This window comes from Somniosus microcephalus, chromosome 6 (assembly GCF_052327205.1).
Source record: "Somniosus microcephalus isolate GS21.2 chromosome 6, FLI_Smic_1.0, whole genome shotgun sequence".
In the NCBI taxonomy this organism is placed as follows: domain Eukaryota; kingdom Metazoa; phylum Chordata; class Chondrichthyes; order Squaliformes; family Somniosidae; genus Somniosus; species Somniosus microcephalus.
In genome coordinates, this window is record NC_140992.1 from 242715932 (window position 1) to 242733941 (window position 18010).

The 18010-nt window shown below is 41.2% G+C and overlaps 1 protein-coding gene and 1 long non-coding RNA gene across 2 annotated transcripts; both read left to right on the forward strand.

Annotated features, from left to right (window-relative positions):
• Positions 1–228: 228 nt before the first annotated feature.
• mc1r (melanocortin 1 receptor) lies at positions 229–1185 on the forward strand. The gene has a single exon (XM_085991654.1). It carries the CDS (start codon positions 229–231, stop codon positions 1183–1185), a length of 957 nt encoding a protein of 318 aa, XP_085847780.1.
• Positions 1186–10423: 9238 nt separating this feature from the next.
• Positions 10424–17610, forward strand: LOC147116590 (uncharacterized). Its single transcript, XR_015078842.1, has 2 exons — positions 10424–10926; positions 16283–17610. It is a non-coding gene; the product is annotated as an uncharacterized LOC147116590 (long non-coding RNA).
• The last annotated feature ends 400 nt before the right edge of the window (positions 17611–18010 follow it).

Here is an 18010-nt window from a genome sequence, read left to right on the forward strand (position 1 = left end):
TTTGATATCTTTGGTACATCTAAGTTTATTTAAGATGCAGTAACTATTTTAGCTCTGAGAAATTAGTAACTTTGGCTGCACTAATTTATTTCCAGGTGTACAAAGACTTTCCAGTTCCAGTGGTCTTCTCTTTCAGTGGGAAAGTGATTGCTGAAAACGCCCTTACAGTCTTGTTTTCAAATTGGCCACATTTATTTTCACATTAGCTTTATTGTTTAACCTTATTGAATGATGAACATCACAACTTTAACTCCTCTCGGGACAGTGCCAAAGAACATTTCATCCCACTGGTTGCCGAAGAATTCCAACAGTTCTTACAATATGTCCACTTTACAGTGTGACCAAGTCAATATTCCAGAAGAGATTTTCTTAACACTTGGGATTGTCAGTTTAGTGGAAAATATTCTGGTTATCGTAGCAATTATTAAAAACCGAAATTTGCATTCTCCTATGCATTATTTCATTTGTTGTCTGGCTGCAGCAGACATGTTGGTCAGTGTGAGTAATGCAATCGAAACAATTGTTCTTATTCTAATGGAGAGAGAGATTTTGATTGTACACAACTACATCCTTAAGCAAATAGACAATTTAATAGATGTGATGATCTGTAGCTCGATGGTATCCTCACTGTCCTCCCTGGGTGCCATCGCAGCTGACAGATACATCACTATATTTTATGCCTTACGATATCACACCATTATGACAACTCGACGTGCTGTGATCATTATTGTCGGAATCTGGGTGGTCAGCAGTATCTCGAGCATCATGTTTATCGTCTACTCGGAAAATAGTGCAGTTCTCATCTGCCTCATTTCCTTCTTCTTTGCGATGTTGATTATCATGGGTGCCTTGTATCTCCATATGTTTACTCTTGCTCGGCTCCATGCCAAGAAGATCATGGTCCAACACAAGAAGCGAGCTGCTCACCAGGCCACCAACATGAAAGGAGCCATTACACTGACAATATTGCTGGGGATATTCCTCATTTGCTGGAGTCCCTTCTTTCTTCATCTTCTCCTCATTATCATCTGCCCTAACAATCCCTATTGTCTATGCTTCACTTCTCATTTCAACATGTTCCTGATACTCATCATTTGCAATTCAGTCATCGACCCTATTATCTACGCCTTCAGAAGCCAGGAACTATGCAAAACCTTAAAGGAACTTATTTTCTGTTGCTGGTAGCTGTCTCATGTCTGCAGATGCAGTTTTGGAATATCAGTCTTACATGTGATTGATTTTTTTCCTCCTGATTCCCTAACTCTAATACTAACCTCTCTTCCAGGAATATTTATTTTCTTTCAAAGTGTTTTTTTCCCTACTTCTCAAATTCAAGAATACCTTCCAAGATCAGAAAATTCACCAAATGTTTTAGTGCTGGTGTGAAGTGAGGAATGATATTTTAATTATTTTTTGTCAGGTTAATGAGATGTTACTTCTGTGTCCAGCCATTCAGCCACACGTCTTCCCCTTTTTCGGTTGTGGGTAGCTGTAATAGGAAAAATTCAGGCGATGATCATAAGAACTCTTATTAGTAATTCTACTGTAATGATTATTTGCAATCTTTTTGTCCCTAAGGCTTTAATAAACTGTGCTTCAAGTATCTTTGAGGACTAAATTAGCAGCAAAGGAAAACAAAATGAGATTAAAGAGCAGGCCTATGAATTGAGAATAGTTTCTTGATTATATGTATTCCACTAGTTATATCATTAATCACTAGAAATTTTGAAAATATTTTGAAGTAGCATATAAAAGAAACCCTCATACTTTAAAAGCTGAAAGGGTCATTTAAGTACTCCAAGGATTAAATGAACAGCAGCATATATGCATGTGTTTGTCAGAGCAGCACAGGCTAACTCCGATGAGAGAAATCCAATTCAGTGCTTTAGAAAGTGTTTTTTTTCTCCCTTGCTTTCTCAGCTGGAAAGAGCTGGCATCCCAGTATACTCCACAACCATACTCAAGTTACTTCCCTACATGACAACTAAACTTCAAAAGTACTTCAGTAGCTATGAAGCACTTTGGGACACCCTGATGTGGTGAAAGGCGCTATATAAATGCAAGTTATAGGTGAGCCAGCTGAGGTTTTCTATTTTCTATAGTGATCAGCTACGCTTCGATAAGACAATCTAACTGAGAACAACCTAAGTATATCTTGGCTATGAATAGCAGATATGAGGAGCCAACTACTGGAATCTATCACTATCCAGTCGGGAGGCAAAACCAACCTAATTAAATGGTCTAGGTTTTTTTTTGTTCTTAGGATATGGGCAATATTGGGTCATATTTATTACACATCCCTAGTTGGCCTCTGAAAGTAGTGGTAAGGCTCCTTCTTGAATCACTGCAGTTCTTGGTATCAGTTAGAGAATTCCAGGATTTTGACCCAGTAACAATGTAGGAACAGCACTATAAGCAGGATGGTGTGTGACTTGGTGAGGAAGTTGGATGTGATGGCGCTCTTAGTGGTAGATTTGTGGGGCTGGGAAGTGCTTTCAAAGTAACCTTGGTGAGTTGCTGCAGTGCAACCTGTAGGTAGTACATACTGCAGGCACAGTGCACCAGGGGTGGATAATGAGTCTAGTTGCACGGGTGCTAATCAAGTGGTTTCCTCAGTCCTGGATGGTGGCAAGTTATGAGCTGTTCTGTGTTGTGGACAAATGGCCAGTAGGAACTGCATTGCAATTGCTTAATTTCATTTATGTTAGAATCCTCACAGCCAATAGAGAAGCTACTTTCAGCGTGAGCAACTTGATTCAAATTGAAGATCCTGAGGTGAAAAAGCAGTGTGCTTATCCCCTGTACCATGAGCTGTGCTTTAATATTTAAAATTTTGAAACGGTTGCGCAATCACTTTAGAACCCAATTAGGAAAAATAATTCTTTGTGATGCATTTAAAAATGCAAGAAAATTATTATAGAAATGTGAGTATGCCAAACAAGCAGCCTTTATTACATCATCATCACACACTCATTACAAAAATCTGAAAAAATATATAATTACTTTGTGAACACAACTAGCACTGAACTACCCAACAACTTATATGACCACATTCCATCCAGTTCATCAATTAATATCATTTCAACACAGATACCAAAACCACAAATAAGATTGTTGTTGTATTAGTGAGGTTGCAAAATACTATTTTAAGGCACTTTATTGTGATTTAATTCGGTTTGTTGCTGTCACAAAGAACATAACATTGGATAATGTGCTGACAACAGAAAGCTCATTGAAAGGATGTGATTTAACACCAGAACCAAAAACTGTGCAAATTACCTTGGAATAAATCACCAGTGTATTTTGGTGAGACTCTTTTAATTAAAATAATACAATTTGAAATTTTGAAGTATTAAATATTCCTCCAATTAGTTTTATAATTCTTCCAGCTAAGTAAGTAATGATTTCAAGGAAAGCAAGATGATATTAAAAATGTCATGTGAGCCTGTAAATGTGCACCAAGTGGAAAAATGTGCTATTTCACCTTTTGTCTATTATGGCACAGATCCACTTTATTAACCATGTTATCTGTTTCAATTGGTTGCAATTTGTTAACAATTACATAAAACTAAAATTTAATCAAACAGCTTTTCACCTTTTCTCTGTGTGTTGTATATTTTTATTTATTGGATATTGTTGTGCATATGTGACTCTTTAAAACTGACCAACTTGAGGCAATTATATATTTTTGGAAATTATTTTATTTCCATTTCTTAATGCTTTCTACACCACTCACTTTTTCTAGCCGTCAGGATAGGCTGAAAACCTGTTCAGAAGTGCCTGCCAATGCTCCTCTATAGCTGCTACAAGATGCATTAGAGCAGCCCGGTTGACCACTTCTCCTGTTTTCCTGCTCTTCCTGTTGGAAAACATCTGGCTTCTGTGCCGCAGTTGACACTGAGAAATCACCATTGGCACAAACTCTGCTCCTACCATCCCATCCTATCTTGTGTTGCTATTCCATTGTACTACACCATCAGCCTGCCCAGAAAGGTAAATAGAATAACGAATCTGGAGAACAAATAAGGATTGCATAAAATAGATATAAACATTGCAGCATAAAGTTTTTTTGGATTTTTGGACTTGCAAAGGTCAGTTTTAAAGTCACAATTTATGGTCTTGGGACCAACTATTGTTTGTGATAAAATAATTTTGTGTTGGATTAAAGTTTCTACTAAACAGTGATGCCATTCTTCCCGTTTAATTGCATACAATTAAGACCGAGGATTACTACTTCAATCAGCGGGACATTGAAGAACGGTGCTATTCTCCTGTCTTAATGTTATGATATTCTATTTTTCTATTCACGTATGGAGTATTAGTTGAAAATGTTTTGACATTGGCTTTGACTTCGTATATGATTTTTTAAGGAGAGCTATTGGTGCCACAATGTTTTCTTAAACTGGCACAAAAACATTACACATGGGTATAGTTGGTTATAAAAGAAACATAGGAAATAATAATGGAAGATGAATCTCGCAACTCCTCCGATTTTAATGAAGCAGTCCGTGCCTGCATGCAGCAAGACCTGGATGACATTCAGGCTTGGGCTGATAAGTGGCAAGTAATATTGGCGCCACACAAGTGCCAGGCAATTACTATCTCCAACAAGCGAGCGTCTAACCATCTTTCCTTGACATTCAACGGCATTAACACCACCAAATCCCCCACCATCAACATCCTGGGGGTCACCATTGATCAGAAACTTAACTGGACCAGCCAAATAAATACTATGGCTACAAGAGCAGGTCAGAAGCTGGGTATTCTGCGGTGAGTGACTATCCTCCTGATTCCCCAAAGCCTTTCCACCACCTACAAGGCACAAGTAAGGAGTGTGATGAAATACTCTCCACTTGCCTGGATGGGTGCAGCTCCAACAGCACTCAAGAAGCTCGACACCATCCAGGACAAAACAGGCCACATGATTGGCACCCCATCCACGACTTTAAACATTCATTCCCTCCACCACCAGCGCACCATGGCTGCAGTGTGTACCATCTACAAGATGCACTGCAGCAACTCGCCAAGGTTTCTTTGACAACACCTCCCAAACCCGCGACTTCTACCACCTAGAAGGACAAGGGCAGCAGACGCATGGGAACACCACCACCTCCAAGCTCCCCTCCAAGTCACACACCATCCTGACTTGGAAATATATCGTCGTTCCTTCATCATTGCTGGGTCAAAATCCTGGAACTCCCTCCCTAACAACACTGTGGGAGTACCTTCACCACAAGGACTGCAGCAGTTCAAGAAGGCAGCTCACCACCACCTTCTCAAGTGCAATTAGGGATGGGCAATAAATGCTGGCCTTGCCAGTGACGCCCACATCCCATGAATGAATAAAAAAAATTGTTATATAGACTTTTTGTACAAATGAGCAGAATGCAATGAAATAGAAAGCACTAGGAAGAGCATTTCTTGTTTATTAGAAAGGAATAATGGTAATTAAAACTGCTAATATTTCTTTGATTGTAAAGTTTTAAATTGTTCTATGCAATGTTCTGAGTTTCATTTGTATTTGGTATATTTAGTGAATTTGCGTAAGATTTGTTATGCATCTTGAATAGTAGATATTGGACTGGATCTTGCTGGAGCAGGACATCTCGGGGGCCCTTGTTAGATAGACTTTTTTCTATACCCTTCAGCTCAAAATTTGTTCTGCTGGAAGTGTGAGCTGGTAATGGTGCAGTGAGGGCAATGCCTCATCTGGAACCTCAGTGAAAGGCAGGATCAAAAGTGTATCTCCTTAACCAATGAGATTTAAGGATTGAGAAAGAAACAGAGACTGAGAAGGAGAGTGAATTAGAGTCAAAGCTGGTACAGAGGGAAGGAAAGATAGGATTAAGAAAGAGAGAGGAAAAAAGGGACAGAAAAGAAAAGTAAGAATAAAATTAAAAATTTGACTTTTAAAAAATTTCCAAGAACAATTTACCACCTGAAGGAATGAGACTCCACAGTTTAACTTGTTCAATTTCTTGGCCAGAGAGATTGATTGGCACTGCATTAACAATTACCACATTGTTAAAAAGCTACTTACATTGTTAATTACTAGACTTCACTTTCTGTGGTGAGTTTAATAGGCAATTAATGTGCAAACCCAGCAAGTTCTTAAAAATAACGGCGAGGCTAAGGGTGAGATGCCATTTGTGTGGAGCAAACGGCAGAGCAGCATAAATCTACTGGGAATTTCTGGAGATTCACAACTCGAGGCGTATCTCTTAATCCCCTAAATTTGCTGGCCGATTTGCATATTAATAACTGCATGCATCGTTCACACGCTATTTTTCCAGCAAGATCTGGCCCATTATGCATTTGCATTGTAAATTTTCTTGTTAATATTGATGTACAGTGTACTGTTTAATAATTGGATAGAAACATGTTTTAACCCTCTACCCAATTAAATCAACTGTTGTGATTGCAAAAGTTCATACTTACACATTTTAATCTGGCAGTGGAGTTAGTACCTTCTGATTTAATTTTGAATACACAAACAATTGGATTTATTTATATGAATACTTTAGATGTGCAGCCAATGAGTTGACTGGATTTTTCACACCCATTGGCAGATTAAATGTCGCAGGGCAACATTCAGGAATGTCTATGCACATACTGCGTAGTTGTAAAAAATGATCTAAATACCATATTGTGTATTGGAACAATCGTAGTGATTACAGTGATAGTAAGAAGATTTTGTTTTACTCAGATGTTACCTTAATTTTCTTGGGTAATTTGAAGACTCAAAATCAGGAGGTAGTTAAGCTAAATAAACATAATGAGGTAGAAATTCACCTTGGGCTATAGCGAATTGGCCGCCCATTTTACACTCTGCCCGATGTTCTTTCCCATTGATGTCAATGGGCTGCCAATTCATTATCGCCCATTTTGCACAACTGCTCAAGACTAATTTATACCCCAATGTTTTTCCAAAAATCTAATTTTGCAGTTATGGAAAATTCAATGCATGTGATCATTACACAAACAATCTGCCTGACTTTTGTAATTACATATTTTTCTACTTAGACAAAGTTTTTACTATATTGGTAGTTGATATGTTATGCAATTGTGACAGAGCAATTGACCTGATTATATGTAGTGCATGAAACATCTTGCTTTTCATTGGATGATGAATTGTATATTTCCCAACCATTGTTTATCCTAATCATGAACCGTCTTGTCTTGCAAGTATGACTTTATTTTCATGTGATGTTGATTTTATGCCTCTGTACTTATTTACATGCACTATTTTAAAATAAAAGCTCAAACCCCAAACCCATAGATGTTTACTAGTTAAATATTTTTCTCATTCATTAGACCGTTGTTCTGTTACACTGCTATTTGTATGCCATTTGAAAGACTGTAGTGTCACCTCTTCCATAAATTGAAGGGTATAGTGCAATATATGTACAGTAGGAGCTCACCCACAAACCATTCTAATTGTACAGTAGTTTTTGATCATGGACACCTTGAACGAGTAGATATTCATGAATATTTCTTTAATTCTGATTCCATCAACAACATTAGTCGAAAGCCATGAGATGTACTGAAAACATCAACTCTTTTTAAATGCTCTTTGTGCCCTACTCTGTTTTTCATCCCCTAGAAAGTGGCAATTAATTTTTCTCTGGAAAGCCTATTATTTGTTAAGGTCTGGTTAATGAGCTTCCAAATGAAAGATGCTTCAATTTTCTCCAGAGGGAAATTAAAAAACCAGGTAGGATCCAGTTTAGCTATTGAGCTGGAATTAATTGGAGCAGCTAAATTCTTTGGTGGAGTAACTGTTTAACATGGATTTTCCTGCAATTATTACATTAACTAGTTCAGTGGGGGGGAATTTTATCCCACCCCGCCTGGCGGAAACGGTAATGGGGCGCTGAGGCCTTGGAAATACAGTATTCTGTCTTACCGCTCCGTTCCGGTGGATATCCCACTGCAATCCAGCTGGCCGCCATTTTAACTGCTCACTGCAGGTGAGCTGAGACGGAGACTGCCTCAGTCATAAACTTAGGCTAATTGGATTCGCATTACGTCAATGGGACCTGAACGGATTTTAATTCTGGTCTGAGCAGGGAAACCGCCACGACTTTCCTGTCAGATGAAGGTAGGTCAGCAGATGTCGGGAAGATGAAGAGGCCTTTCCAGTTACGTTGGTATCTTTCCTTTGTGGGGCCAGGAGGAGCAGGAGTCCTTTTCTGGACCCCACAAGAAATGTCATGGCCTTGCCTACCCCAGAATGCCCTCCTTTCCCCCAAAGGAGGGCATTCTGGCGTAGGCAAGACCACCAAAATCTCCACTCTCACTGGGAGTTAAAATTGACTCCAGTCAGTTTTGGTGGGAGACAGCTGCCAAGGATGGCTGGCTTCATGGAAACTAAGCAACCAATGCACCATCTACCATCCGACGTATGCTCACTGGAACCTTGGCAATAAAGCAAGGTTGGAACTAACCAAGAAATTAATTTAAATATAATTTTGAATAAAACTATATGGCAGACACTGCACAGAGCTTCTAAGATTGAATTATACTTTTTTCTGATTTCAAGACTGAAGAGGTTGATTACACACACAAGAGGAAACATGGATCAGTCTTTCAAAGTCAGGAAATAACAATCAGTGACTCGGGCTGTAAATTATGCTGTTCTGCTTAATTTCCTTAAGATTCCCACTTTTCAGAGCTGGATGAATATCCTTGGCAGTTACTTGACTAGTTAAGGGAGTGATAATAATTATAGGCAAGTCTTGATTGACCAAATTTCTGCTGGTAATGCAAACAAAATCCAATTGAACAAACTTTCCCAAAGTAAAACTGAAGTGATTATCATTCTACTTATTGCAATTAAAATAAACCTAAAGTGGTAAAATTACCATCACAATTTTTAAAAGATGTAAATGCTGTTCTTCCTGTGAGGAATTGGGTCTCTGAATATTCTGCCCAAACAATTTAACGTCAAATACATAAAAGCTTCCAGAACTGCATCAGTATATAGAGGCGGCTCATCAGGTGAGGCGATTTCCTGCCAGAAAATCACCGATATTTCAATTTAGATGCATTTAAATATATCAGCTGCTCAATTTTCTTTTCCTGACTTACCGTGGCAATGTGAGGGAGGACATCCTTCCCAAAAGTTCCCGCCCCCGCGTTAAATTAAGCCATGGCCGCCAACCTGATTTTCTGTTCCTGACTAAATCTGAGGAAGGACGTGGATGAAGAAACAGAGTTGTTTATCCAAGTTTGCAGATGACACTAAGTTAGGAGGCAGAGTAATTTGTGTAGATGGGAGCAGGAAATTACAAAGAGACATAGACAGATTAAGTGAGTGGGCATAACTGTAGTAGACGGAGTTCAATGTGGGGGAGTGTGGGGTATTCCACTTTGGATCCAATAAAGGCAAATTAGAATATTTTCGTAATGGCAAGAGACTGGAAACTGTGGAAGAACAAAGGGATTTGGGTGTCCAGGTACTCAAATCACTAAATCATGTTGAACACCACTTGGAAGAAGTACTGAGGGTCGCAAGGGCATAGAATGTACTCTGAGTGGGGGATTTTAATGTCCATCACCAAGAATGGCTTGGTAGCACCACAACTGACCAAGCTGGCCGAGTCCTGAAGGACATAACTGCCAGACTGGGCCCGCAGCAAGTGGTGAGAGAACCAACACGAGGGAAAAACATACTTGACCTCGTCCTCACCAATCTACCTGTCGCAGATGCATCTGTCCATGACCGCATCGATAGCAGTGACAACCACACAGTCCTTGTGGAGGCAAAGTTCCGACTTCACACTGAGGACACCCTCCATCGTGTTGTGTGGCACTACCACCATGTTAAATGGGATAGATTCAGAACAGATCTAGTGGCTCAAAATTGGGCATCCATGAGGCGCTGTGGGCCATCTGCAGCAGCAGAATTGTATTCCACCACAATCTGTAACCTCATGGCCCGGCATATCCCTCACTCTACCATTACCATCAAGCCAGGGGACTAACCCTGGTTCAATGAGGAGTGCAGAAGAGCATGCCAGGAGCAGCACCAGGCGTACCTAAAAATGAGGTGCCTACCTGGGGAAGCTGCAACACAGGACTACATACATGCTAAACAGCGGGAGCAGCATGCTATAGACAGGGCTAAGCGATCCCACAATCAGCGGATCAGATCAAAGCTCTGCAGTCCTGCCACATCCAGTCATGAATGGTGGTGGACAATTAAACAACTAACAGGAGGAGGAGGAGGCTTCATGAATATCACCATCCTCAATGATGGCGGAGCCCAGCACGCGAGTGCAAAAGACAAGGCTGAAGCATTTGCAACCATCTTCAGCCAGAAATGCCGAGTGGATGATCCATATTGGCCTCTTCCTGAGGTCCCCACCATCACAGAAGCTAGTCTTCAGCCAATTCAATTCACTCCATGTAATATTGAAGTAAGATATTAAAAATTGGATTTAATAAGGTAAAACAAACCAGGATTCATCTATAACACCAATATATAAAATGGAGGGAATAGGTTAATTTGTGCTCTGAGTTGAACAATAGAAGTCTGTAAAAATTGTATAAACCCAGATAAGGTTTAAACAGGACTATGGGTTAACTGCGGAGAGATTATAACTGTCAAAACAACCCCTTAGAAAGAGGGAGAGATATATGGGTTCGGCCACGCGAGTCGACACCCTTGCACTTAAGGGTTTGTTAAGTGTGAAGCTCAACAGGGTTCTATTCTTTTAACTAACTAAAGTGTTTTTGCTCTGTAGAAATAATTCAAGAGAGAGAGACAGAAAGTCTGCGGATTGCCCGCTTTGGAAAGATCTACTATCTTAGAGAAATACTTAGAAAGACCAAGCCATCTGACAACAGCAAATGGACGATCGTAAAGTAATAAAATTGAGGCCCGGGTCATGAGAAAGTAACAAGACCAACTGATAACGAAATGTGAGATTTGTAAGCGACTGGAAGAATGGAATGTCATGGTTTTATAATTACAATTTAACTATAATTCTGTATATGTTAATAAGCTTATCCCCGCCTTTAGGGCAGGGCCTTAAGTTTTGTATAACTGTGTGAACCTCAAGAGATTCGGTGGAGTTGGAGCCTTGTGTTGGGACGCAAGAGCCATAGCTCCCCAGGCCTGAATAAACCGTTTTTACTTCAATTATTGGGTCTGTCTTTCTTACAACAAGCCAGTGTTGTCGACTGTGTATATCACTCAGTCCACACTTTGGGGGCTTACATCAATTGGCGACGAGGATGGGATTCGCGTTCTGAACCAGACTCTCGGGCAGCGTTAACCTAAGACGGGTGAGTATGTTTTAATTACCACCTGTAAAATTAGGGGTTAATCGCTGGCGAGACGGTGAGTCAGAATCGACGTATAAAAGAACTATAAAAAGAAAGACACCCTTAATTGAAGGCGGTTAAAAAGATAGGGATAAGGTGTTCCCTAAGCCGTATAGCGGCAAACCGACGGGGCGGAAAACCCCGGGAGGCAGAGAAGTCCTCATTTAGCCGTAGGTAGGCGAACCGACGGGGCGGAAAACCCCGGGAGGCAGAGAAGTCCTCATTTAGCCGTAGGTAGGCGAACCGACGGGGCGGAAAACCCTGGGAGGCAGAGAAGTCCTCATTTAGCCGTAGGTAGGCGAACCGACGGGGCGGAAAACCCTGGGAGGCAGAGAAGTCCTCATTTAGCCGTAGGTAGGCGAACCGACAGGGGCGGAAAGACCCCTACCCCGGGGAGGCGGGAAATCCTCTTTATCCGTGAGACGGCGAAATCTCAACAATTGAATGAATGGGTGCACCGTGGTGAGTGAATGAGATAAAACCCTGCGGTCATAAGGAGGTTAGAACGGACAAGGGTGAGGTCTGTCCCCAGCACCTAGCCTGAGCCTGAATTAAGAGGACAGTAGTCCCACGTGACGGCCAGGATCAAGTAGGACGCCGGGAGCTACAGACCCCACAGTACCAAAACCTCGGGACTAAAGGGTTGGTGTGTGTCTAACGAAACGAAGTGACTAATAGAAAGCAAGAAACTAATGAAGGTGACGCTATGGGGCGAACAACGTAGCGTACAAACCTAATTCCTCAACATCGTGAATTATGCGTGAAACATAGCAGTTAGTTATGACTAAGAGGGTGGAAGAAGAATCCTCAAGGGACCTGGATTCTATAACCCGACTCCTGGAAAATAAAAAGAAACAGTGCAGAGAGCCAAAGGCTTGGTGGGGAGGAGCTAAAGATAAAGAGGCAACAGATAATGTAAGGAATTGAAACAGAAGGGAGAGATAAAGAAGGAAAAAGATCTAATTTGCAGGCGAACCAATTTGAAACCCCAGCAAAAAAAAAAACAAACAAACAGGGATTTGGAAACTAGGGAAAGCTGTTGAGTCACAGATTTAAAAAGGAAGGAAAAGATAAACTTAAAGCTTTACCAACATGGAAGTTATTAGCATCTGTACCAAGACAAGTAAAACACGAGATTTGCTGAGTGAAAGGAACCTTAGACATATGCTGAAATTACAGTTTGTATAAAAATGTGAGAGTGTGGATGTTTTCCTGATTAGGAATGTTTAAGAGGATTCAATATTCCTTTGTCTGAAAATCTGTCCGTTAAGAAAAAGAACTGTCTGCTGTGTGTTGTAGCTCCACCCACTTCTCTGTGTTAAAGTAAAAGCATTTAACCCCTTTGTCTTGTCGGGGATTTTGGAAGTTTAAGAATGTGCAAATAAGATTGTGCCCTCAGAATGAAAAAAAAACCTATTACAATTTAAGTTAAGCTGGAGTGTAAAAACTGAGAAGAGCAACAAAAAGTTTGCTTAATGAAAGATTAAGTTTCAGTCTAAGATCTAACCTTGAAGTTATGAGGTAAATTAACCTATTAAAACCAGACTTTCATTGTGGCCACAGCGAAATTCTGGTTGATGTAAATTGGTGTAGTCCAAATTGAATAAGATAACTCCACTCCGCAAGAATATCTGATAGTGGCAGGTCCCGCTACAATATTTAATTGACTATGGTACTGGAAGCCTTATAGAAGGCGGGACTAGAGTTAAACCTTAGAAAGGTATAGGTAGGGAAGGATGAAGTAGTCTACCTAGGATACATAGTGACACAAGGGAAGAGACAAATGCCCGAAAACAGATGGGAGGGGCATTAGGACTGGCTGCGTGCTTTGATTGCTCGCAAGCTTCTAGGGATGGCAGCAGGAAGGGACCGCGCCAGAGAGGGGAGGGGGATCCGAGGATGTTTGTTGATGCATTGGTAGGGGGCCGACAGTGCAAAATGTTAATAGACACAGGAGCCACAATCTCATTGACAGACTTACCCTTACCCCGAACGAAACTTTCAGTTAGTATAGCAAGAATCGGTGGATGAAGAATCAGGGCTTATAAGAGCGAAACAGTCTTACTAGAAATTGGCTATAATAATAATACCTACACAGTTGTGGGTATGCGAGAACACCGAAGGAACAATCCTAGGGATAGATATACTGCGAGAAGTAGGAGCTTTAGTCGACCCTAAAGCGAATGAAGTGTACTGGCCCCCAGATTATAAGTCAAACAAACAGGCAGGCCCGGGAAACAAAGTAGAAATGGCCCAGCCTATACAGGATTTGATCAAAGTGGGGTAGCCAAAGGAAAATGTGTAAACCTATATAGATAGTCGGAATGCCTTTGGGGTGGTGTCTGATTACATGATAGCGGGAGTGGGCAGGGATATATGACACCAGGAGAAGACCCGTAAGAGACAAGAATATAATCAAAGAATTAGTAGGAACCTCTCTCCTACCCAAAGAGTCCGTAATAATAAGTTAAAGCACACAAGAGGATGGGCAGCTAAACGATCAACTGAGAGAGGGAATCTGACCAATGAAGCCCAAATGTTCATGTTGAATCAAAGTGTGAAACCACAACTGTCTTTCAGTCAGGGATGTTTTTTTGGGTTGCGTGAAGTGACGCAATAATGTTTAGCTCCACCTTCAAAAGCCTGCGAAGGAGTTAACCCTTTCCACTGACAGCTGTTTGAGTTCACCAAGTAACAACTTCAGTATTACTGAATAAAATTTAAAGATATTGGACATTATTAAATTTAAGTTTCTTAATGATAAGCTGATATTTCCCCACAGTGATAGAAGGAAAATTAGGATTTGATAAATGGAAGTTATCTTATAAACTAATTGCAGCACCGTCTCAAACGGCAGGGAGGCTGCTTGGGAAGCTGTCCTGTTACCCAAAGATAAATCTGGACAGATAGTTAGAGACATGAGGCCAAAGACCAACAGATTATACGGGATCGAGAACAGGATACACGGGACGACCAGAAGGAGGTCTTAGCAATAGATAGCAAAGTGATAGCAGAAATAATACCAGCCAAACCAGGGCTAGCACCCAGATGGTCAGGACCTTATGAAGTATTAATGAATAATGACACATGTGCTCATGTAGATGGGTCTGGAACGGGTAAAGGAAGGTGGAAACACTGGACTCAGTTAAAAATATATAAGAAAGACAATGAGTAAACCAGAGATGGTGCCCTTTTTGACAGAGTGAGGAGTATACTAGAAGATATAAAGAATGGGAAGGGGAGTTACTACATATATCAATGATAGGGCTGTGTATGATGATAATATTACATGCCATAGTTTGCATCTTCAGGTATGTCTGGGGACAGAGCCACAGAACAAGAAATGAACCAGATGTACAGCATTTTGAACTGATAAAATGTATAAGAGCAGAATAATTCTAACTGGCTGGTGACGACCAGCCCCCTTTTTGTAATTACAGGAACATTGGACGTCCGGAATGAGATGGAGCGTCCTCGCCTTGATTCTAGGGATAAATATAAGTATTGCCATTATCAAGGGGGATTAGTAATAAGGAGAACACAGGATGAGGTGTATTTTAGTGTAGCACATAGAGTTACTAAGCTTGCCATTAATATGAGTACTTTTGAGATACAAAACAAACTTGGAACTCCCTGTGGGTAAAACAATTAGAGGATCCACAGGAAAAATCTATCTTACAAAGATGTAAGAAACGGGGAGTATTGGAAACGACCGGAGCAGGGTATGCGGCCGGGTTAGCAACAGTTAATAGCTTGGACATAGAAGGAGTAAACGAAGGAGTAGAAGAATGACAAGCAAAAATAGAGAAGTTACTAAAACAAGCTACTGGAAATAGCCAGCAATTGACACTGGCAGGGAAACCAAACAATAATGCAATTGTCGGGGGTGGAAGAGATAGTAGCCCCCCATGCAGAAACAATCAATACAATTATTGATAGACTTAATAATGCTTCTCACTAAACCGATAAGGAACTAATATGTGCCACGTAGGGCTCATGGCTATTGTCGAATGCTCAGCATAACATGAGGCAAATAAATAATGGACAGATCCCTGATTGGATTACTAATAAGGATCTGGAACCTTGGATTGACACAAATAAAAGCCTATGTAAGGAATGTAAAATGGGACAAGTACACCGGGCAGGTGATTGTCTGACCCCATGGACTAAGATGATTGGCTTTGTACTGGCCATCCCACAATTCCCAGAAGGGGGACAACTCCGATACGACGTGATTAATATATGAGAAGTACAAAGGGAAAGTGGGTTAAATATCATGATGTCCCTACCAAGGTGCTTTGGGAAAGGGATGAAGATAATAAACAGAAGAATGAAACCTAAAGGGGGGTGGTAGTGGACGGGTGCCACCACAAGGGAAGGACATGGGTGTGCACACACCCCCCCACCGAGGGAGACACATCAGAGTACGGATTTACGAAAATTACCAATTGCACCCTCGAGGTTCACCCAAGGGGATACACTGGACCCGGGTAGCATCAAGGAACAATGGGACCTGTTGTGTCACCACAATTGAACAGAAATATGAATATCAAGATATGGCTTATACCATTCCCCAACCAAACCGTTGTATTGGTCTAAAGATACCTATACAGATAGGAAAACCTGGTCATTTGATAATATGAGACTTACTAAAAAGGGTTGAAACTTATGTCATACCAGAGCCCAAGACAATTCCTAAGTTAGAGGAAGCTTGGCAGAAGTTACGGCAGGAAACAAAGGAAATTTTAAAGTACTATCATAAAATAGAAGAAGGCTTAAAGAAACAACAAAAAGACATTAGTGCAACATTAGAGGAAACTCACCCACTTCCTCATATTTTGATAATTGGGGACCAGGATGGTCGGGGACTGTGGGCGCCTCGGTGGTACAAGGCATAATGATATTCCTCTTGATTGTTATTCTGATATATTGTGTATTTTTATTTCTCCAGTGCCTTTGTGCCAGAATGAGTAAGGCCGAAAGTGGTGTGGTGAAGGAAGTAGAGCCTGAGGAGGGGCAGGCAGCGATGTTAAGAATGGACAACTCCCCTGCCTCTCCAAGGCAAATGGTGTAAGACGCGATGGGAAGCGACTGAAATTATGTGGGATTAATTGGGCATGGTAATTAAAGACCGGGCCGGCCAACCGTAAGATGGAGGTGGCAGAAGGAGGGTGGCAGAAGGAGGGTGGTGAATGAGGACTGGTGTGTGATGACAGTCTCGAATTGGCACGTCACACACCCCACGTGGGAATGAGGGACAGGCTTGAGCAGGAAAGCCTCAACCATTAGTGTAGGGTCTAAGGGGCCCCGGGAATGGTTACACCGGACGGAGTGCATAAAGGAAAGCCCACCCTAAAGGAAAGACCACCGTAAAGGAAAGACCACCATACCACAGAGGGGGAAGTCGGCCTCCAAATTGATAAGATATATATATACATGTATAACCTAAACTGGTAGAAGGCCAGGGAGTGCACGCTCTGGCAGACACCAGGAAGTGGAAATACACGTTGACCTGTTTGGAGCAATTGTCCAAAGGTCAAAAGGGGGGACTGAAGTAAGATATTAAAAATTGGATTTAATAAGGTAAAACAAACCAGGATTCATCTATAACACCAATATATAAAATGGAGGGAATAGGTTAATTTGTGCTCTGAGTTGAACAATAGAAGTCTGTAAAAATTGTATAAACCCAGATAAGGTTTAAACAGGACTATGGGTTAACTGCGGAGAGATTAAAACTGTCAAAACAACCCCTTAGAAAGAGGGAGAGATATATGGGTTCGGCCACGCGAGTCGACACCCTTGCACTTAAGGGTTTGTTAAGTGTGAAGCTCAACAGGGTTCTATTCTTTTAACTAACTAAAGTGTTTTTGCTCTGTAGAAATAATTCAAGAGAGAGAGACAGAAAGTCTGCGGATTGCCCGCTTTGGAAAGATCTACTATCTTAGAGAAATACTTAGAAAGACCAAGCCATCTGACAACAGCAAATGGACGATCGTAAAGTAATAAAATTGAGGCCCGGGTCATGAGAAAGTAACAAGACCAACTGATAACGAAATGTGAGATTTGTAAGCGACTGGAAGAATGGAATGTCATGGTTTTATAATTACAATTTAACTATAATTCTGTATATGTTAATAAGCTTATCCCCGCCTTTAGGGCAGGGCCTTAAGTTTTGTATAACTGTGTGAACCTCAAGAGATTCGGTGGAGTTGGAGCCTTGTGTTGGGACGCAAGAGCCATAGCTCCCCAGGCCTGAATAAACCATTTTTACTTCAATTATTGGGTCTGTCTTTCTTACAACAAGCCAGTGTTGTCGACTGTGTATATCACTCAGTCCACACTTTGGGGGCTTACATCAATATAAAGAAAAGCCTGAATGCACTGGATACAGCAAAGGCCCCGACAACATCCTGGTTGTCGTGCTGAAGACTTGTGCTGCAGAACTAACCGCGCCTCTAGCCAAGCGGTTCCAGTACAGCGACAACACTGGCATTTACCCGACAATGTGGAAAACTTCCCAGGTATGTCCTGTCCACAAAAAACAGGACAAATCCAATCCGGCTAATTACCACCCCATCAGTCTACTCCCAATCATCAGCAAAGTGATGGAAGGTGTTGTTGACAGTGCTATCAAGCGGCACTTACTCACCAATAACCTGCTCACTGATGCTCAGTT